Source organism: Phyllostomus hastatus, unplaced genomic scaffold, assembly GCF_019186645.2.
Source record: "Phyllostomus hastatus isolate PE091 unplaced genomic scaffold, TTU_PhHast_1.1 phas_contig_210, whole genome shotgun sequence".
In the NCBI taxonomy this organism is placed as follows: Eukaryota; Metazoa; Chordata; class Mammalia; order Chiroptera; family Phyllostomidae; genus Phyllostomus; species Phyllostomus hastatus.
The window spans coordinates 8,218,346-8,239,448 of NW_025333737.1; the positions used below are offsets into that span (position 1 = coordinate 8,218,346).

A 21,103-nucleotide genomic window follows, 5' to 3' on the forward strand; every position below is an offset into this window, starting at 1 on the left:
GAAGGGAAGGGAAGGGAAGGAAGGGAAGGGAAGGAAGGGAAGGGAAGGAAGGAAGGGAAGGGAAGGGAAGGAAGGGAAGGGAAGGGAAGGGAAGGGAAGGGAAGGAAGGGAAGGGAAGGGAAGGGAAGGGAAGGGAAGGGAAGGGAAGGAAGGGAAGGGAAGGGAAGGGAAGGGAAGGGAAGGGAAGGGAAGGAAGGAAGGGAAGGGAAGGGAAGGGAAGGGAAGGGAAGGGAAGGGAAGGAAGGGAAGGGAAGGGAAGGGAAGGAAGGGAAGGGAAGGGAAGGGAAGGGAAGGGAAGGGAAGGGAAGGGAAGGGAAGGGAAGGGAAGGGAAGGGAAGGGAAGGGAAGGGAAGGGAAGGGAAGGGAAGGGAAGGGAAGGGAAGGAAGGGAAGGGAAGGGAAGGGAAGGGAAGGGAAGGAAGGGAAGGGAAGGGAAGGGAAGGGAAGGGAAGGGAAGGGAAGGGAAGGGAAGGGAAGGAAGGGAAGGGAAGGAAGGGAAGGGAAGGGAAGGGAAGGGAAGGGAAGGGAAGGGAAGGGAAGGGAAGGGAAGGGAAGGGAAGGGAAGGGAAGGGAAGGGAAGGGAAGGGAGGAGGTGCCTCCTGAGAATCTCCCAGGTTTTCATGGGACAAATAGGACTTGAGCTGTGAGGGGACCTGGGATGGGCGAGCGAATTCGGGAGGGGGAGATGGAGGGAGGGCTTAGAACGGGCAGTACTGAGGGGAAGGGCCAGCAGACGGGCCCCACAGAGGGTCCCATCCAAGGCCACGTTGGTAGGAGGGAGAGCTTGACACCTCCACTACCTCCACCCCACTTCCTTGAAAACCCAGGTGAGGGAGCAGCTAACAGCAAGGGGACTTTGTGCTGTGTCCACTTTCCTGTGTAATGTTCCATGGCTGGCACTGGTGAGTGGTTATCCTTTACACATGGAAGCTATTTCTCTAAAGAGTCAAACCCAAGGCAGGCTTTCTCCTAGAACACAGGCCCCGGGATGCAGGAGTTCATCCCTGTAAGCTTCACGTGGAGCAGAATTTAGCCTCCGCAGATAATTAGGCAAAGGGTACGGCTGGAAAGGCAGGGCGACCGGAGATAGGTCGCCAGTCAACACCCTCATCAAACTAGTCCGAGCCTGGCCTCAGGGCTGGCTGCTCCACGCCCCTCTCGTTTCCAGGATGTCTGGGATGGAATCCAGGATCCAGACGGTGCGGATCCTCTCCTCGGGCTCCCATCTCCAGTCGGTACCAGGGGGAGGAGGCGGGGTTATCTGTGTCTGCTCACCTCTCGCAAAGGCAAGAGCCTCAGGAAGACTTCGAGTTGAGCCCTCCCCCCCAGGAGAGTTGCGCCCTAGGCCTCAGGGCTCCAGGTGGTACTGGGTCCCAGAGCGGAGCAAGGCGGGGTCTCCCCAGAGCCGCCCCCCAGCCCCGGGCCTGGCTCCAGCCTCCCCGCCTCGCGCTCTGAAAGCCTCAAACTCTCGGATTTGAACGGAGAAGGCCCAGTGGCCGGGCTGCGGCTCCCTCCGGCCATTGGCTGCGGCGGTGCCGTGACGTGATGGGGGGCGGAGGTGCGGGCGGAGCCTGGAAGGGGAGTGTCCCCGCGGCTAGAGCCCTGGAAGCTGGAGAGAGAGGGAAACCAACGCCGGCGCTGACATGGGCAGCCTGCCTCGGCGCCGCGCGGAGCCCACTCGGCGGAGAAAGCAGTGCTGCGCGCCAGGCGCTCGCGTCTCTGGGGACCCAGGTAGGCGACTGTGACAGGCACCTGCGCCCTGCGAAGCTCGAGTGGGCTCGGCTTGGGGGGCTCGAGCCTCCCCATGGGGCAGAAAGGATTGAAAAAGCCACGATAGGGGCCGTGGGTCGGGGACCAGGGCACCGAAACCCACCTGCTCCGCGCCGCCACTTATCACCGCGCCGCCCGCGGATTGCAGGGCTGAGGCTGGGGACGGGAGCCATGAATCCTGTTGTCCAGCCTTGTGGGGTTTGGGGAGGAGGATGTGGCAGAGAGCCGGGCGAAGCCTCGCTCCGACCTGATTTCCTCTCCCCAGACCGGCGCTCTCCAGCACGGCCAGGGCGCTGGGGTAGGGGTGGGTGTGAGGGTGGGGTGGGATGGGTGCCGCGTTTAAAGGTCCACCCCCTGCCCGGGAGTGGGGTGTGTGTCGGCACTAGAGTCCGCGCCGCACAGCCCGCGGGCTCCCGAGGGGGGCGTGTGTGCGCACGGAGTTCTCCATGAATAAGAACAGGATTATTCGCTTGTCGTGGCAGAAGCGTGCACACGCGCTCTCACTCTCGTACACACACTGCAGCACACGCCACCCAATGTCACCGGACTTGAGAGAAGAGAGAAAGACCCTCCTGGAAGGGAATAGCTGAGGAAACAAATACTATCCCGCCCCCCACCGCCTTCCCCAGCCAGATCCAGCCCCGCCTGCCTCCTCGGGAAGACCGTGAGCCCGCGGCGGGGTGGGGCCCAGCGGAGCAGGCAGCTTCTTTGGAGTCTGGGGACAGGACTATGCGTGGGACCTGCTTCTGGCGTGGCCGAGGGCCTGGAGCGGTTGGTTAATGATTTAATCTCCGGTTTGGGGCGGTCGAGCTGCGATTAGCCGTCTCTGGCTCCTCCCGCTCCTTGGAGCGCCCCCAGCCGAGGGTACAAAACTGCCCTATGCCCGTGGTGCTCCCCCCGTCCCCCACCCGTTGGCTTCCCTCTGGGCTGTGCCGCCGCAGCCAGTCACCAAACCCGGTCGGGAGAGGGGGCGGTAACCGGGAGCAGGAGTTGGAGGGCCGAGACTGGGCAGGCTTCCTGGGAAAGTACCCAGCCGGAGCCTGGGTTGTGCGTGAGACGCGGCGGGGGGCGGGGGGGCGGCCGTTGGGGGGAGGGGTGCCCTCTGCTAACTCAAACCAGATTCCTTGTTTCCCGATGAGATACTGCAGTCTGGGCTTTGGAAGTTTTCTTTCTCTCACTGGGAGAATAGAGAGGAAATACAATGCTTTTTCTTTTCTTGTTGTCACCCCTTGCAATCTGACCAGCTCCCATGGCCCCCCTGAGGCGTCCGCGGTGCCCATTCTTTGCCCTTGTGCTTGAGCAGTTGAATGGGGAGAGCGTCCCTGAGCTCTGGAGCCCCTGGCTCCAATCTAGAGAGTCTGGGGTGCATCTGGACCAGAGAAAGCTTTCCTCATCCAGCCCGGATAAACAATGAGGGGCCCCGTTGCAGGAGGGCCTCCCGCAATGCAACTTTGCACAGCCTGGGTTTCTAATAACTCCCCACGCCTCCGCCCCTTTTTGAGGCTGGGGTGGAGGAGGGGACCACCGGCAGGATGGACTGAATTTTAAGAGAACAAAGAACAGGGCACAAAGGAAGGTGGAGCTGTGCTGTGAATTTCCCCCAAAAGGGGAGTTTGTGGGCCCAGCCAGACCTCTGCGTGACCCCAGGGCTCCTGAAGCAATAAATGGAGCATCTGCAGGCCACTTGTGAGGCTCTGTCCTCTGGGGTAGCTTGGACCCTGCTGTGGGTGTGGGGCTGCCATGTGGGTTCCAGCTTTCATCAGCTGCCCTGTGTGAGCGCCATGTGACCAACAGATTAGAGTGGTTTATCTCCTCCCAACTTGGACTTCGCCCCTCCACTCCTTGAGGACAGTTGCTCCTTCCCACAACGGGGTTTCAGGGAAACTTGGGAGATACCCACCCTCCTTCTCCTGGTCTTCCTGGGGGTTCCTGGGAGGGACCCAGTGTGACAAAGTGAGCCTACTCCCAGGAGGCAGCCATTTGGGGTGGGTCCCAGCCCCTGAGGTCACAGACCCCTGGTCACTGATGGCCAAATGCTCAAGCTATTCTTTCTAGCTCAGGCCTCTACTTTGAGTATTCCTTCCATTATCTGGGGTTTCCATCTTGCCCCTCAACACCCACCTACCAGTGCTCATCCCAAGCTGTTGTCCCAGCCTAGCCAGGATTAGAGACCCCAGAGACCCAAGCAGATGAGTCTTATCTACAAAATGAGGCAGGGTGGGGCTGGGCAGAAGTTGACCTGGAGGAGGATCTTAGACCCTTCTGTACTAGTGAAGAGCCTGGGATTGGGTCTGGTTCAGTGAGTTTAGTCCCCGCCCTCCCCCTTTTGGTTGATTGATTTCTGTAGCCAGGACAGGCTGTGCCCAGGTGTGGCAGGCATGGCGTTTGCAGCCTTTCTCCTGTTTCGCTCTCTTTCTCTTTCCTGCTCTAGTTTGGATTAGTTGGGAGTGGAGGGCCCAGAGGCCAGAGCACCCAGGATTGCTGTTGGGCAGACTCCAGCCTCCTTTGGCAGGAAGTTCCACAGGCTCTGAGGAACTTGTCCCTGTGGAGGAGGGAGGAGCCAGCTCTTTGGAGGAACAGAACCTGGGTTGATGCCAGAGATAAGGCTTGGGGGCGGAGGGAGGGAGAGGGGTTGAGCAACCTTGACTGGAAGCCCTGAGAGCTGACCCAAGCTCAGGTCTTCTGACCTGTGTACCGGAAGGCTTTTCCTAAACCTTGGGAAAAGGGACCAAACCCTTAAGCTCCTGGCAGAGGGTCCCAAAGGCCAGCTCCAGCCGGGACTTATGGGTGCTCTAGAGAGGATAGGCCCTGGCCCTCTCTGGACAAGGGCCCGATAGATGATAGACGTGCTGGGGGTGGGGGTTCCATGTGTGTAGCCGGACATGTCCCTTCTCTGCTTGCAGTATGTTGTGAAGGAAGCTTAATCATTACTTGCCTACATTCCCACTCACTGTGTCCCCGAAGCACCAGCTGGAAACCCACCTCTTGGGGAGACTTGGGCCTCCTTCCATAAAAGGCATCAGAGACGCCCCCAGGCACTGCCAGTTTGCAGCTCTGGCATCCAGAGCCCTCTTTTGCTGGGAATAGGGGCACTGGTGGTCTCCTCTGAGCCTCCTGAGAGGAGGAAGGGTCTTCCTCTTGGGTCAGGTGAGGGCAGTGTGGGGCATGTTCATGAAGGAAGGCTTAGATTTCTTATCCAGCTCTGCACTGCTATTTCTTCCTCATTTCTTCCCCCTGCCCAGGGGCTGAGAGCGTCTGAAAAGCAATAGGGCCAGGGCAAGAGAGATCCCTGGCTTACACTTGGGGGCAGCCTCCAGTCTCCCTGGGGTAGTCTAGGTTCTCCTCAGACCTGTGGCCTGTGTGCACTTCTCATGGGGGCTGAACTCAGTCTGCAGGCTCTGTCAGCTCGGTCCCCTGCCGCCCCATCCTCTTCACCTGCAGGTCCCCACTCAGTGCATCCCTTCCCCATTCCTTGGAATCTTGCCCTTGGTCCTGAAGCATCCAAGGAGGACTGGTGTTCCTCACTTCCCTGTGGGGTTTATGGCTCAATCAAAATAATGGGAGCAGAGACGCTGTGAGCACAAAGAACTCCTCTGGGCTGGCAGCACAGTTCACAGGCACCTCTAAGGAGACTCTGGTTCGGCTCAAGGACCGGGCTGGCTGTGTTTCATTGGGAGGTCGATCATGCTGAGGTTTTGCGCATTTGTTGCAGGAAGCACTTAGGGTTCCCCCACATCCTGTGTTATGGGGGAATGGGAATAGAGTTCTCTTCCCGCCTTCACTTCATTCACCTGGTCCAAGTGGAAGTGAGATAGAGTGTGAGTCCTGCCTGCGAGGAGCCAGGCTCCCTCCCCCGATTCATTGAAGGTGAAAGGGGAGGAGGGAAGGCCCAGTGGGGGAGGACACCCCAGCTCCGCTGCTTGCCCTTTGCTGGTGGGGACTACAGTCTGCCCCTGGCCCTCAGAATCTTGGAGCACCCCCTCCCCCGCCACAGTTCATCATGGGGACCCCCCAAGGACTTGAAAAGGGGTCAGCCCTGGAGCCTTTTGGATTAGGTGTCCTCTGGTAACACTGGGGGTATGTGTCCTGAGTTACTAATGTGTCCTTTCTGAACTTAGGGGAGTGACAGTGGCCAGAGTGTCACTGGAAATGCTACAGTTTTCCTTCTACTCTTCAAGGGACAGGCATAGGGCACCTGCCGAGAGCGAGAACACATCCAGCACCCTCTTCATAGCGCAGCAAACACAGGACGCTCACCACTTATGCATCCACGTGTTAAGGGCTTTACATGTATTAGCTTCTTTAATTCGTACAGTAAGGCTAAGACATGTACAATGTTATCAATCACTTTGAAAGCTAGTGAGGAAACTGAGGCACAAGTAACTTGTCCAATGTGGCTGACAGGCCAGCTCATGTAACCTGGGGAGTCTGGCTTCTGGTCCCTGCTCTTTGCCACCCGCCACTGCCCCCCCCTTCCCCCAACCCCCAACACAACTGCACTCTCTGGCAGGCCCAAGACAGATGCCAGCCTGCTCTAGAGTGAGTCCAGGTCACCCAGCTCCCCCTGGAGACCCCAGAGTGTCCTTTCAGTCCCCACTCCTCAGCTGAGCACTCTGATCTCAGGAGAAGCAAAGTGAAACCAAACCAGGCCTGGCAGATCTGATTTCAAGCCCAGCCGCTTCCTTCTGAGGCCTGGGCAGGAGGGTGAAGCATGGGCCAGTCCCAGATGAGGGAGACCCAGGTGCATGGGGGCAGTGGAGCGCCCCCACCAGGCACCCTTTCCCCTCTCCTGGCTCCCCCTCTGGTAGCTTGTCTCTGGCTAGTTGGCGGCCAGCAGGGGTGGGGGCGGGGCCATCTCCAGGAAGAGCCCTGTAAACAAGCTAAGTTGCGAATGTCCTGAGTCACTGGCTCCTTGTTGCCTTGACTCCTGATTTGTCTCTTCCTGTCACTCCCAGGTCATGGCTCACTCCTTTCTCTTCCCTTACGGAAGCAACTCCCAGATAGTGACGAGAGGGGGCTTTCTCCTTCCCCTCCTGCAGCCTTCCGTCCGCGTCCCCCCGTCCCGTCCCCCCCCCCCTCCCCGGGCCCACAGCCCATGGCTCTGGGGTGAGGAGGGAGGCAGATGCAGGAGCAGAGTGGAGACAGTGGCCCGCTCCCAGCCCAGGAGAAGCAGGGGTTCCCTGTGGGGGTGGAGGGTGCTTTGTATTTCCCAGATTTTTTCTGTACTTTCCCTGGAATGGTGGTGAATGGGGTGACCAGACTAGAGAGGTTTTAACCTGAAATTCTGTGCAAAACTTTGCATCCATAACCTTCATCAAACCTCAGGCCAGGGCCCAACAATGCCTGTGACCCTCCTACCCCCACTGATACAGAAAAAGTAGAAAGGGCCCAGGGTTCCGAATCAGGCAGCCCTGGACTCTTCTCTCTGCTCTGTCCTTAGCAGCCATGTGGCTTGGGCAAATCATCTAACCCTAAGCCTTCTTATGTGCAGGATGGGGGTGATGCCAGTAACTCCATGGGCTTGTTTGGAAGAATGCGTGAGATAAAATCTCTCAAATGCCAGCACAGTGTATTACTTGTAACTTTTTTTAAAAAGCAGTTTGATGAAAATAAAGCTTGGTGCAGAATAAAAGCTCAGTGACACAGTTCCCTTTTTCGTGCTTCCATCATGGCCGTGGTTGGGAGCCAGGAAGCATGTCCACCTCGGGCCCAGAGGTGGGGTCCAGGGTGCCACTTCCCAGAGAGGGTTCCTCGCACCCAGTCTTGGTAGCTCTCTGTCAGAGCCACTGCTGGGAGAGGCTAGCCACAGCTCTCAGTCCACGTTTCAAGAACACAGACAGGTGAGATTAATTTTAATGTTATTTAGCCTAGTATATGCAGAATATTGTAATCAGAAAGATATGAATAAAATATTTTACAGTATCTCTTATACAGAGTTTTCAAAATCCAGTGGGTATTTTACACCCATATCACATCTCGGTTTGGATGCTATTTTCAGCTTCAATCCGAATTTAGACAGAAGTGTACAGTTGAAAAAGTAGATTCACATACTCAAGTTGTTTGAAACACACTTAGGTTTTCCATGTACTAAACCAAACATCAGTTTTCACATTTAAAATAAGTAAAAAGTTGAGTTCCTTAGTCTCACTAGCTACACTTCAAGTGCCCAGAAAGCCCCTTGTGCCTTGTGGCTACTGTCCTGTGGACTGAGGTTTGGAGCATCACTGCAAACACCAGGAACAAGATAAGGATGAGGGGTGGAAGAGGCAGAATTATTATTAGTTGCAGCTGATGCAGAGCCCAAATGATTTAACTGTAAAGTTGACTGAAGTGTATAAGACAGTACAAGTTTAGTAAGGTGGCCATTAAAAATATGTATATATAAAATAAGTAATAGGGAGCATGCAAAACCCGTTCACAGCAGGAGAGCGTAAAATGCCCAGAATATACATGACAAGAAATGTGTAAGGCTCGAAGGAGGAACAACCACAAAATTTAACGGAGAACGTCTGAATGGATGGATGTAAGGACTTGATGTTGTGATAAAGCCAATTCTTCCCGACGTGATTTATGGTTTCCTTTCGATTCCAATATGCTCCCATCAGGATTTCTTTTGGAACTTAATAAAATGTTTTGAAAGTCCATCTGGAAGACTAGCTGAATTAGCAAAGCCAAGAAAATTTTAGAAATAAGTTAAAGGTAAGATATTACCCTATTGGATACTCAAAATGTTTTGCAAAGAGACAGTGCAGACCTAGCACAGGGGTGAACAGAAAAGGGGGTCTGGGATACGCCCGCCCATGTGTGGATCTATGTTATATAAAGACTTTAACGTCTGATGAAGGTAGCATTTGATGTTTAACTCACATAGTAATATAAGGAATCAGTAACATTATTGCTATATTTTAACTTTTTATTTTCTATTTTAAGTGACCCATAATTTTACAAGCTACAGGCATCTCTGGTTTGGTGTATTTCCTTCTAGATTTTTTTTTCTTGGAGTAGCCTTTAATTACCTGATATAGCTTTAGAAGTGTATATTTCCATAAACTTGGGAGTGCGAGTGTCTTTGCTTCAAGATCTTAAAGCCAGAAACCATAAAACAGACTTGACCATGTAAAAATCAGCGCATTCTTGGTGAAAGAAAACAACAAAATTACCATACTGTAAAGGGGAGGATGATAAATTTGTGGAAATCTACAAAATATGGTCAAAAATTTAAATAGCTTTAGTATTTTAAAAAGTCATACACATCCCTTAAAAAGGTGCAAAGACTTGAAGAAGGATTCACAAGAGAAAGGATACGTGGGGGCAATAACACAATTTTCAGAATACTCGGTCACCCTCATCGGTAATCAAAGAAATGCCCATTCCGAATGAGCGCGGTGGGGATTGTGTTGTGTTTTCAAGTCCGTCCTCCTGTGTCGGGCTGTGACTTGGTGAAACCTTCTGGAGAACAAGTTAACAATAAGAAACAAAAGTAATTTTACTCACTTAGAAGTCTGCATCCTCCGGAAATAGCTAAGGACTTGAGCAGACCTAGCTGGAAAGGTATTTGTTACAGAATTCCAACAAAACGGAAACAACCTAGCCTTCACCAGTGGCCCACTGGATAGGAAATACAGGCAGTCAGGATTGAATCTAAAATACTGCAACATGTGTTACTAACATGTTCACGTTTCCACCCAAATGTAAACAATGGCTGGCTTTATTTTATTCGTCGACAGACAGCGGAGAGTCGAGCACGGCTTGTCCAGGAAAGGGGAAAAACGTCTCAAGCGGCACTCTCCAATACAAGTGTTGTGCCAGTCCCGTGGTTAACTGACATTGTTACTAGCTGCATTTTAAAAAGGTAAAACAAAATACATGAAGTTAACATGTTACTTAACTCATTATATTCCATATGTTATCTTAACATGCATGTAATCAATATAAAAACATGAATGAGCTGTTTTAAATTCTCTTTTTTGTTAGAAGTCTTTGAAGGCCAGCGTGTCCCTTTCAGCACCTGTCAATTCGGACTCGCCCAATTGATCTTTAGCCACACAAGGCGGTGGCTGCCTATTGGACAGTGTAGGTGTAAATTATTTAAAGACCCCTAGAGAGGCAGCAGAAAGTAGAAGTTGCTGAGAAGTTCTGGCCTGGACGGTTTCCTTCTTCCCTGAGCAGTAAACCTGGCCCGACAAGAGCCTCGTGTCCTGATGACCTGGGAAGGTTCACGCTCCTCCCCGGTAACACTCCTGCCTCCCTCCCTGCAAGGATGCTGAGAAGTGTATGTTAGCAGCAGTGGGGGGCATGGGCCTTGTTCACTTTCCTTTTCTTCCAGGAGGAGGGACCAAAGCCGGGGGTGTTTCTCTCCAGGAAATGGGATGTGCCTGAGAGTGTGGCTGGGCAGTGGCACCCTTGGGCCAATGGACTTGGTCTGGACTGGCAGGCATGCAGGGAGGGTGGAGCACGCACAGGGCACCCAGGCTGGGAGACTTTGGGGAGAGAGTATGGGTCGGTGTTCTGGTCTTCCTTCTGGGCAGCTGGGAGTACCGAGGAACACAGACTGCCTTTGGGAGCAGGACAGGCAGGGAAAACACGGGACTGCGGCCTTGTGTTGGGCCGCTCCTAAATGTGTGGGCGAGTCCTGGTGCTGCTTCAGGGTGGTCTTCCCCTCTCACCTCCCAGGGAATCAGAACCAGAAGTGGGCGTGAGATCCAGGTCAGAAGGGGCCCATCTGAGCTGTGCCTGGAGCGCTCCCTGCCCCGGTGTGCACATCCTCAGTGTGGCTGTGGACCAGGCTGGAGCGGGGTGACCTCATACAGCAGATCATGTGTTCCATGGTACAACAGAAACGGGTTCAAATCTCCGTTTTGTAGCTGTGAGAGTGAGCAAGGGATATCATGCCTTCTGAGCCTTGGTTTTGCTTCCCGTAAATGGGGGTGTGCATTTATGGTGTCCCAGCACAGCGCCTGGCACGCACCAGGCACCCGGTGACGGGGAACTGCCTACAGCATAGCTTCTGCGCGTGGCTGGGTGGTCGGCTAGCAACTGAAGCAAGGTGGGGGAACGGGGTGCTGGTTGTCCTGCTGTGACCCCCACCCTTCCTTGTGTCCTCTGCTCCCTGCAACTACCAGAAGACCTGAGCTGAGGCTGTAGAAGCCGCAGAAGCAGAACCTTCACCTGCCCAGGGTCTCTCAGACAGGATCCCACTTCAGGGTCACCCTTGTGGGAGGCTGGCCTCCAGCTTAGAGCTTTGGTGTCACTGGGAATTGGCCAGTCTCTGGGGTGGGGGTAGGGAGGATTGTTATCTCTCATCTCCTGCTCAGTGGAGGCGGCTCAAGCACCAGGATGCAGCTGTTGGGGAGCGAGTTCTTTTGGGGGCGTCCTAAGCTCCCTGTTTTCCCTGACACCGGGTTGTTAGAGATTGCCCACTTTCTCCTTGCAGAGAGCATTTAGAATAAAATGAGAATTAATAAACATGTCCAGCCTTGGCAGAGTGGGGGACAAAGTGGGTGGATTCTGGAGGAGAGAGGGAGAAAGAACAGAGTTCAAGGGAAGATTTTTCCAAATGAGAGCGTGGACCTCGACCCCTGCTTGCCCAGCCCCCACTGGCTGCCTTGTACTGAGCCCTGAGAACTGGATAGTTTTAAGCTGGTTTTGAAATTAGAAGATTTTCCTTAAGCCTTTGATGCTTTGGGATTTTAAAGTTATTATTACAGTAGTACTACCACATTAAAGGAAACGTCTTTTTCAAAAGCTTGTTTTCTTCCTCTGAAGCCTGACACCACTCCTGAGTTTCTCCGGTGCCCTTTAAGCCTTCATTCCCGAGTGCGCATCCGCGCGGAGCTGCGCTGCTGTGTGAACCGGGCTCGTTCTGCCTCTTCCCTTCCGCTCGGCGCTGCCGGGGGAAGGGTTTTCCAGGCTGCAGCGTGGTCTGCACAGCTCCCACTTTCCGTGCCCGTGTGACAGCCTGTTCAGTTCACAGCTGATAGAGGTCTCAGCCTTCTCCGTATTGTTGGACGTTAGGTTGTGTCCAGTCTTCTTGCTGTTACGAATAAGGCTTTGGTGAATGTGTGGTGACTTTAATTAAATACTCACTAGAGCAGGTTTCCCACTGTGGAGGTTGTGGAATCACACTCATTTCAAAGCCATTATTGAAAGAAATTGCCATAGTTGCTGATGCCACGTGATCACGCCATCCTGGGGTCATTTCGACTTTGAGCAGCTCTTGGTCCAGGGTCGTGTCCCTTTCTCCCTGCCTGGTGGCACCTAGGGCCCACCGCTTGCTGCGGGGGGAGGTCCTTCCCCCTTCCCTGTGCTAACTCTTATGGGCAAGATGGCAACAGACTTGGGAAAAGTCTAGCCTGGGGCCTGGCAGTGAGTCGGCCCCAGTGTCACCTGGCAAAGGCCTTTAGCTGGGGAGTCAGGAAGCCTGGGCTGGAGCGCCGCCTGGTCACTCGCCAGCCCCATGCCCTCCTGCAGGTTCTTCCCCTGCCCCAGCAGTCGGACCATCTCCAGGGTGTCCTCCATCTCTCAGTCTTGGGGATCGAAAACTGTAGGTGCCATGGACGCCGCGGTGGGAGTCCCGTGACGCCGGGAGCTCTGTTTTAGCAGCCCCAGGGGTGTGCGAGGAAATCCACTGGGCTTCCACCCGTGATGCAGGGCACGTCCCTTCACTCAGTCTCTGGTCTCTGAGAGCACATCGCTCCGCACCCGGGGATTGTAAGGGGATATGGACACGGATACTCGGGGGACAGAAGTTAGAATGGTGATTGCTTGAGTTCCCACCCTGGGCTTTTAAAAATAACTGGTTGTTTGGGCACAGATAATTTTAAGAGTGCTTTTTTAACCTCCTGGTGCAAAAGGACACTTTTCAAATATGAGGGCTTTCAGCAGAACACGTGGAGAAGCTAAAAGACTCTGCGTGTGCTGCAGTCAGCTGGAACCACGGTGCAGCCCCACCGAGCACGGGTCCTCCTGGTGAGGCACACGCAGTGGATCAGGGCATTTCGGTTCTCCTGGTCACATCTGCCCCTGGGCCCCGTCTGCTGCTGGAACAAAACAGTTCCCCAGGACTCCTTATCTTCACAGGATAAGGCTGGAGAGCTTCCCAGAAAGCCTTTTCCTCCTGTGACTAGAGCCTGAGCCCCTCGCCGCTTGGAGAGTCGTGGCCGTGTTACACTGAGTGTCCTGCACAGCCCCTTTAGCGAGCTGTCCCCGCTGACAGGCTGGCAGCGTTAAGGTCTGCCTCATGGGGCCTGTCAGCGTGCCCCTGAGAGGGAAGGCCCACCAGGTGAGACTTACTAGTAGATAGGACGCCTGGGGCTCGAAGTGCCTTGGGGTCCCCTTTGACTCTGTCCTTTCTCTCCTCCGTCTGCCTTCAACTGCTCCTGGTGTCTCTACCTTCAATACATGCCATGAAGGAAGCCCCCCCTTCCCCCAGTCCAGCTCCTTAGTGGCCCCCATGTCCTGGCCTCTTTCCCCTTTGCCCTGAATTCTTGCTCCCCTTCCTTCGTACCTCCAAGGCCAGCTGCCATATGGGAACTTACAAAGATTGGATGACTTGCCTGCTTAGAAGCTGCTACTGGTTGCCCTGTGCACCTAGAACACCACCCAAACCCTCCCTGGTCTCACAGAGAGGGCCCTGGGTTTTCACTCGATTCCTCAAACATCACCAGCTTGCTCCTACTTCTGAGCCTTTGCCTGTGCTGCTCCTTCCACCAGAATGTTCTTGGCGGGCCCCGTTCCTTTTCATCCTTCAGTTCTCAGCTCACAGTGCCCCTTCCTCGGGGGTGGGGCCGGGACTCCAGCCCCTGGTACTCTCTCCTGGGTTCCTTCTTGACAGTGAGGACAGCGAGGCCCTGCTTTATTTACCTGTTTACAGCCTCGCTCCCCACCCAACCCCACTCACCCAGCAAGTGCGCTGGGGAGGTGGGGCTGTGGCCTCTTGTTTTCACTGCTCTGTCTCCCAGGCCCAGAGGAGTATGGGAAAATTGGTGGGCATGCAGTAATCAGAGAGGGGGACAGCGAAAGAAAGAATGAAGGAGAGACAGAGAAAGACATGAAGTCTCTGGCAGTCATTCCAAGCCCTGGATGAAGTTGTGCCCAATGCCCCCTCTGCCCAGCTGTGTTGCTTGGTGCCGGTAGCGGGTAGATGGTCAGAACATCAGGAAACCATGGAGGGGGCTGCACAGTGGCGCTGGGTGCAGAAGCACGCAGACTCTGTGCCAGGGTGAGCTGCGGGTCAGCCGGGAAGCAGGAGGCTGGCTAGGCTGCCCCTGGAGAACTCAGGTCTGTGTCCTGCTGGGGCCAGGCTGCCAGGGACAGGCCACTGCCTGGGACTCGGGACTGTCCGTCCTGTCACTGATCTGGGAGATGGGTAAGTTCCTGTAGTCCCAGGATCGGATTAGAGCCTAGCTGACCTGAGGGTGTAGACCAACCAGGGAATGGACTTCAGTTGCTTTTGCCTCAAAGGAAGGTTCTGTGGTCAGAGGCTCTGAGGGCTGGGCTCTGGTTCCGCCAGAGGCTGGAAGAGTCCGGGAGAGCTGTGAGTGCTGCTGTGGTTTGGGCTCTGCCAGGAGAGTGGAATGTGGCTTCCGGGGTGGGGGCGGGGGGGTTGTTCCGCCCATGACAAGCTCTGGGGAGTGGCTGCCCTGTCCTCTGAAGCCTATTTTAGCCACTTCCCCAGAGCTGAGTTCACGGCACTTAGCAACACCCCCTCCCAAAGCCACAGCTCCTGGGTGGGCACCCAGGCCTCCTGACCTGGCCCCCAGGCCAACCTGGGCCACCTGCTTGTATTTGAGCACCGTGTTCCACCTTCTCACCCCCAGATCGTTCTGTTAGGTGCTTCCGGTGAAGACGTCACCCGGGGACCAACGACAACCCCATGAGTGAGTTCTCTCCAGGCCCCAACTCATGGAAACTTTTCGTGCTGGATGTTGAAGATGGTTTGGCTTTTCACAAGCCACAGAGCCTGATTCTCACCCCCAAGGGGTGAGACCGCAGGCAGCAGAGAGCACTGGCCAGACCTGTCTCTGTCTTCTCGGGGAGTGGGCCACGCAGGCTCCTGGCGATCCCGGGGCTGGTCTGGGGTTCCCGTGCTGGCCCCTGTCACTGCTGCAGAGCCCACCCTTGAGGATGCTACCAGCAGGGGTTAATGGGAGAGCCAGGACCCTCCTGTCCCGTGGCCTTGTGGCCAGGATACCCAGTCCCTATGGGTGGCCGCAGGGGTCTGCATCATCCCCACTGAGCCCTGGGCAGCTGGACCTGCGGTTTCCCTTTATTTCTCCAACACTTAAGGTCTGAAACCACAGGCTCGAAGTTGCTTACTGGGTCTGGGGATTCCTACCAAGACACCGAAACCCTTGCACAGCTCTGACCCTCTACGTCCCCTCCCCCCTCTCTCCCTCCCTTTTTCTTTGTGTTTGTTTACTGTTGTTTACCTGCTTTATTTTCACCTGTGTGTTCTCACGTCTGGGTAACAGTTCTTAACCCAGGGGTCCTGGTGCCCCCCCAGAGGACACTTGGCATTTCTGGGGACATTTTGGTTGTCACAGCTGGGAAAGAGATGCTGTTGGCATCTAGTGGGTAGAAGCTGGGGGTGTCGTTCAACATCTTACTGTGCACAGGACAGCTCGCACCCCAAAGGAAGGTCTGGCTCGAAGTGTTGGAATCTGCTCTAGGGCTATACTAGAACTTTCTCCAGGGAGCAGCCAGGCTCCCCTTTCTCTGGACCACCCCCTCACCCCCACCCCAGCCAGAAGTGGGGAGGGCTGCTCAATTGGTCATGACAGCTGGGCAGTGCTACCCCCTCCCAAAGGCCCAGGGTCGGGTAGGGAGAACGCTGGACCTGGGGTAGCGGTGAGGGCATGACCCCAAGGCTGGTGCTTTTCATGTGTCTAACGTAGGGGTCAGCAATCTGGCCCACCACTAGTTTTTGTAAATAAAGTTTTATTGGTATGCAGCCACACCTATTTGTTCACAGGGAGTCAACCACTGCTCTCCTACTGCAAAGACGGTTGCATAGCTGTGACCAAGACTTTTTTAGCCACAAGGCTGAAAATCTTGACTGTCTGGCCCTCTGTAGAAAATGTTTACTAATCCCTGCTTTAGCTGTTCCTGACTGTTTAGAGCAGGGGCGTCCAGCCCACAGCCCACGGGCCACATGTGGCCGAGGATGGCTAGGAATGCGGCCCAACACAAAATCGAAAGTTGACTTAAAGCCTTTCTTTTGCTCATTAGTGTTTGTGTATTGAATTGTGGCCCAGAGACACCAAAAGGTTGGACAGCCCTGGTTTAGAGGTCAGATCCCAGGGCGTGGGCAGGAGGGTTCAGGCGAGGCGAGGAGAGGCTACATTTCCTAGGGTTTGGTGGGAGGAAGAAGAGGGCGAGGAGGGGGAGCTGCCGGACATAGGGGTCATCTCAAGGCCTTCCAGGACAGTCCTCACTAGGCTCTGAGTGCAGCCCAGGTCACCCACGTGGCAGGGCTGCCCTGGTGCCTGGCTCCAGCCCGGAGAACTGTTTGCTGGAGTGAGGAGCAGTGTGGCTGCCTGGGGGGAGGAGGGGCACTTCCTGGTGGGGGAGCCATGAGGCTGAGCCTCAGCAGCTGGTCAAAGAAGAGAGCGTGGGAGTGGGGTTAGAGGACATGGAGAGGTCAGGCCGAGAGCCCTGGAGCCTGGCTGTAGGCAGAAACGAAGCCAGCACTGTCATTGGCCTTGAGAAGGCAAAAACTGGGGGACGGGAGGCCGGAAGCGTTGGCCTTTCCCACAGGTGTTTGAGACCAACTGTGCCCTGCGCTGCCAGGTGGGGTCCAGCAGTGAGCAGGCCCGTCCGGACACTCCAGAAGCTCCCAGTCCAGTGGGAAAATGACAGCCCAGCCAGCAGGGCTAGAAATATAACTGTGCCTGCTGGGAGAGGGGCCTTCCAAACTGCTGGCGACGGGGAGGTAACTGGCAGGACTTGAGCTGGCTTAAGGACCTTCTCCCAGAAGCGGTGACGTCTCAGCTGAGCCCTGAAGGATGTTGGGTGAGCCAGGTGACAGGGTATTCCAGCGGGGGACTGCACGTGTCCAGTCCTGGGTCTGGGACAGTGTGGGCATAGGAGAGCGGCAAGCAGTAGCATTGAGTGGGCATGCCAGGCCAAGGGATCTGCAGTCCGAGGAGGGTTTTGCTTTAACTAAAAGGTGAAGGATGGACTGGAGAGACACACAGGGTGCAGGGAGACCTGTGGGCTGATGTCAGGGGCTAGGTGGGTTGTGGTGGCCTAGCCGGGGGGCAGTAGCTGGGGGTGAGGAAGAAACGCATGGGGCACCCACAGGTTGAGCTTTACATCTGGAAGACTGGGTCCACATTGAGGGTGCTGTTGAGAACTGTGCTGTTAGCAGGACTGGAGGCCCCACCCCACCACCACCCCACCCGCTGTACTTGATTGAGTTCTTGCACCCATCCCTCCCCACACTGCTCAGTCCTATGCTACTGGGTGTAGCATTTGGGGCAGGTCGCTCCTGAGGGAAAGGGGCTGGTTTGGCTCCAACACTGAACTTCAACTTCTTGCCAGGAGCTGTGTGTGTGGTGCCTCAGGCATTCAGATGGCCCTTTGCCTTTCAATCACCTGGGAGTCTGCAGAGCCCAGGAGACCTAGGTCACCTAGGGTTAGTCCCTGGCCTTCTTGCACCCCTAGGGATTAAAGAAATTGGGAGGCAGCCTTCCAGTCTCGATCTCCCCAACAGGCAGAGGGTGGATCCTTGACAAAGAGCTTGGGGCCCCGAGATGGAGATACCGCAGTCAGGACCCTCATTGAAGTGATGGGAAGGCTGGAGAGCCGGTTGTGCGGATCCCAGCAGCCCCACCCCAATTCTGATTCAGAAAGTGAGCCGGGCCGCCCACAAATGTTGCGGTGCCAGGCAGCATCTCCCCGGGGCCCATTCCGTCTTCTCCCTCTTCTGAGGACGATGACTCAGGTTGAAGTGTCCGGTGACTTCACAGGGATTGAGGTCAGACTCAGGAAGAACTCCCAGCACATCTCCAGACTAGTTGTTCAGAGGAGTCAAGTCAGAGGCTGCGTCTCTTTGCTACACTGCTTTGTGGAATCACACGCGCACGTCCTTAAATGCAGTCCTGCTGGCCCTGGCAGCATCCTGATTGGGAGGAGGTGTGAAGGGGTGGAGAGACATTATTGTCCTCCCGAAGAAAGATCTCTTTCTCTCTCAGGCTTCAGGGAACGCGTGTGTCTCTGTCTGTGCCTCCTTGAACGCCAAACAGATTTGCAAGAAGCACTTCCCTAACCTGAAACCTGTGGATGAAGAAAGAGGCGCGATTATGAAATTGACTGCTGGCTGGGTTCATATTGTTTCATTTTGGTGGGAGCTGGGGTTTGAATAACAGCCTGTAGGCAGATGGGGCTTTTGTGCTGTGAGGCCAGCCCAGGTTAACCCTTTCCTGCTGTTCTCTTCTTGCAGCTCTCTGAGCTCCTCCTCATCGCCCCCTCCACCCGCCAGACTTCAGCTCTGACTCCAGACCTGCCTGCTGCCTTGGGAGGCCCTGCCTCCCTTCCCCCTGGGCAAGATGCCCATCCTCAAGCAGCTGGTGTCCAGCTCCATGCACTCCAAGCGCCGCTCCCGTGTGGACCTCACGGCCGAGATGATCAGCGCCCCGCTGGGCGACTTCCGCCACACCATGCACGTGGGCCGGGCGGGGGACGCCTTTGGAGACACCTCGTTCCTCAACAACAAGGCTGGTGAGCCGGACGGTGAGTCCCTGGATGAACAGGCATCCTCCTCTTCGTCCAAACGCAGCCTCCTGTCCCGGAAGTTTCGGGGCAGCAAGCGGTCACAGTCGGTGACCAGGGGGGACCGGGAGCAGAGGGACATGCTAGGCTCGCTGCGGGACTCGGCCCTGTTTGTCAAGAACGCCATGTCCCTGCCCCAGCTGAACGAGAAGGAGGCTGCCGAAAAGGGCTCCAGCAAGCTGCCCAAGAGCCTGTCGTCCAGCCCTGTGAAGAAGGGGAATGGCGGGGAGGGGGACCAGGAGGCGGCTTGTGTGGAGGGGGTGCCTCGGCGAAACGGAGCCACTGGCCCTCACTCCCCCGACCTCCTTCTGGAGGAAAAGGCCTTCGGGGACCTGACGGACCTGCCCGTCGTGCCCAAGGCCGGCTTCGGGCTGAAGCATGCAGAGTCCATCATGTCCTTCCACATTGACCTGGGGCCCTCCATGCTGGGCGACGTCCTGAGCATCATGGACAAGGAGGAGTGGGAACCAGAGGAGGAGGGTGGCGGTTACCACAGTGACGATGACCTGGGCAGTCTTCTCAAGGCTCCCGCTTCTGTGTCGGGGGTCCCTCTCCGAGCCAGGCAGGAAGGCAGAGCTGGCCGGGACTCACCCCCGCTGTCCCAGGCTCCGCAGGACGAGGGGTGGGCAGCAGCGGCCCCCAGCCCGGGCTCAGCCCGCAGCGTGGGCAGCCACACCACACGGGACAGCAGCTCCCTGTCCAGCTGCACCTCCAGCGTCCTGGAAGAGCGCAGCCCTGCTTTCCGGGGGCCAGACAGGGCCCGGGCCACCCTGTCCAGGCAGCCCGACAAGGAGTTCTCCTTCATGGATGAGGAGGAGGAGGACGAGATCAGAGTGTGAGACCGGAGGAGGTGGGGTTCCACGTTCTTGGCTTCATCTCCCTGCCCCCAGCCCACCACCACCTTCCCCTCCCTATTCAGGGGCAGCCAAGAGCCTGGCTTCTGCCACAGACCCTGGACTTCATGGATGAGGGGCGTTGGCCTCGCCTGGGGGCCCGTGGAGGACTTGAGGAACGTGCCTGGGTGCCGCCTGGGTGCCTGACTTTGTGGCACACCCTGGCCTCCCTGGGCTCTGTAGGACGGTGCTGTGTTCTTGCAGCAGGGATCAGTTTCCTTTTCTCCACTTGGGCCTCAAACAGATGGCGGAGTCAACCTGAGTTCCCGCCCCGCCCCCACAACAATGCAGGTCAGCTCCGGGGCGGTCTTGGCGCCAGGGCTGGGGACGCTGGCTCTCCTCTTCTCTCCTGGAGTTTCTGCTGTGACCTGGCAGCGACTTCCCGGGTAAATGTGTGTCACGGGTGGAACGGGGTGGACACGTGCCCCGGCCCCTCCCTCCCCTGCCTGATCCGTGCACCGGAAGCCTGGAGCCCCTTGGACTAAAGCCGGAGCGAACATGAACACTAAACGCAGCCCCTTCCAGGGGAAAAGAACGGGGTGGGGAGTGGGAGGGAGGCCCCTGCAGGATGATGACACGGGACCGGGCATAGGCGGCGCTCAGCCCCAGGGGGTTCGTTTGTTCTTCCTTGTCATGTGTACGTCTTTCTAGAACAGTATCAGGAACAGGGTTAGCAGGCTTGCCACCAGAGGCAACATCTGGGAGACACCTTATACTCAGTGCTTCCCAGCTTTCATTCAGAATTGCATGGAGTGGGCGTCTGCGGGTGTGGTCCCCCGCCCCCCATCCCCCAAAGCTGTTAACCGCTGACGGCATCCAGTATAGAGTATTTCTGGAAAATGACTTTTTTAAAGTAATATATCTTTCCTGTGGGGGATAAAAGCTTTTTTTGTTTTTTGGACTGAGTTATTACCCCCCTGCCTGCGCCCCCCCCACCCCCTCACTACTTCTCCTTCCTTTCCCAGGCCTCCCTGCCAGCTCGGCCCACTCCCCGACTTCTGAGGCGAGGGCGGGAGGGTCTAGGGACATGGCTGCCAGATTTAGCAACAAAACAAACCGGAAGGTTGAGTTAATGAGAATTTCAGGTATACAAAGGGTAATTTTTCAGCATAAGTGTGCCCTTTTGCCCTATGTGGACGATAACTGACATTAAAAAATTATTTGTTGTTCTTTTGAAATTCAAATATCACTGTGCAGCCTATAACCCTGCCCACAGGGATGGAGCGGGAGCTTGGGTGTGAGCCCCGGGGTGAACTGGTGATTGTTTTCTGTCCTGGGAACTGGCTGACCCACCTCCGCCTGTCCCCTGGCAGCCAGTGGGGGAGGGGCTGACGACGCAGGACCCCGCCAGGCGTGGCTGCCCCCCGCCCGTCTCCTGCCAGATCCTGACTCAGACACAAAGTTCTTCCTCATTTCAGTGCAGGCACCACGTGGGTGCTCAGTTTCAGGGGTGCAGCCCCACGCCGACCTCCACACCCATGCAGCCGGTGGCCAGTTCCAGATTCTGAGCTGTATAGCTGTATATTTTTTCCATGATATTGTTAAAAGAGCGAGGCAACAGTAAAAAAAAAAAAAAAAAGCCCTTTCTTATGTCTGGTGCTCATCTCTGCTTCTGGGGACGGTTATGTCGGGATGCGGGTGGGTGAGGGTGTGGACTGGGTCCTGCCT

At 56.0% G+C, this 21,103-nt stretch overlaps 1 protein-coding gene across 3 annotated transcripts; it reads left to right on the top strand.

The window, feature by feature from the left end:
• The first annotated feature begins 1,576 nt into the window (after positions 1–1,576).
• CDC42EP4 (CDC42 effector protein 4) lies at positions 1,577–20,610 on the top strand. 3 transcript variants are annotated; one of them, XM_045837379.1, is made up of 3 exons: positions 1,590–1,730; positions 9,497–9,621; positions 18,214–20,610. In XM_045837379.1, exon 3 carries the CDS (start codon positions 18,320–18,322, stop codon positions 19,379–19,381), a length of 1,062 nt encoding a protein of 353 aa, XP_045693335.1. In that variant the 5' UTR covers positions 1,590–1,730; positions 9,497–9,621; positions 18,214–18,319; the 3' UTR covers positions 19,382–20,610. The 3 variants fall into 3 exon arrangements, with proteins under 3 accessions (XP_045693334.1, XP_045693335.1, XP_045693336.1); XM_045837378.1 differs by lacking the exon at positions 9,497–9,621 and having other exon boundaries at positions 1,577–1,730; XM_045837380.1 differs by lacking the exons at positions 1,590–1,730; positions 9,497–9,621 and adding an exon at positions 2,421–2,540.
• Positions 20,611–21,103: the final 493 nt, after the last annotated feature.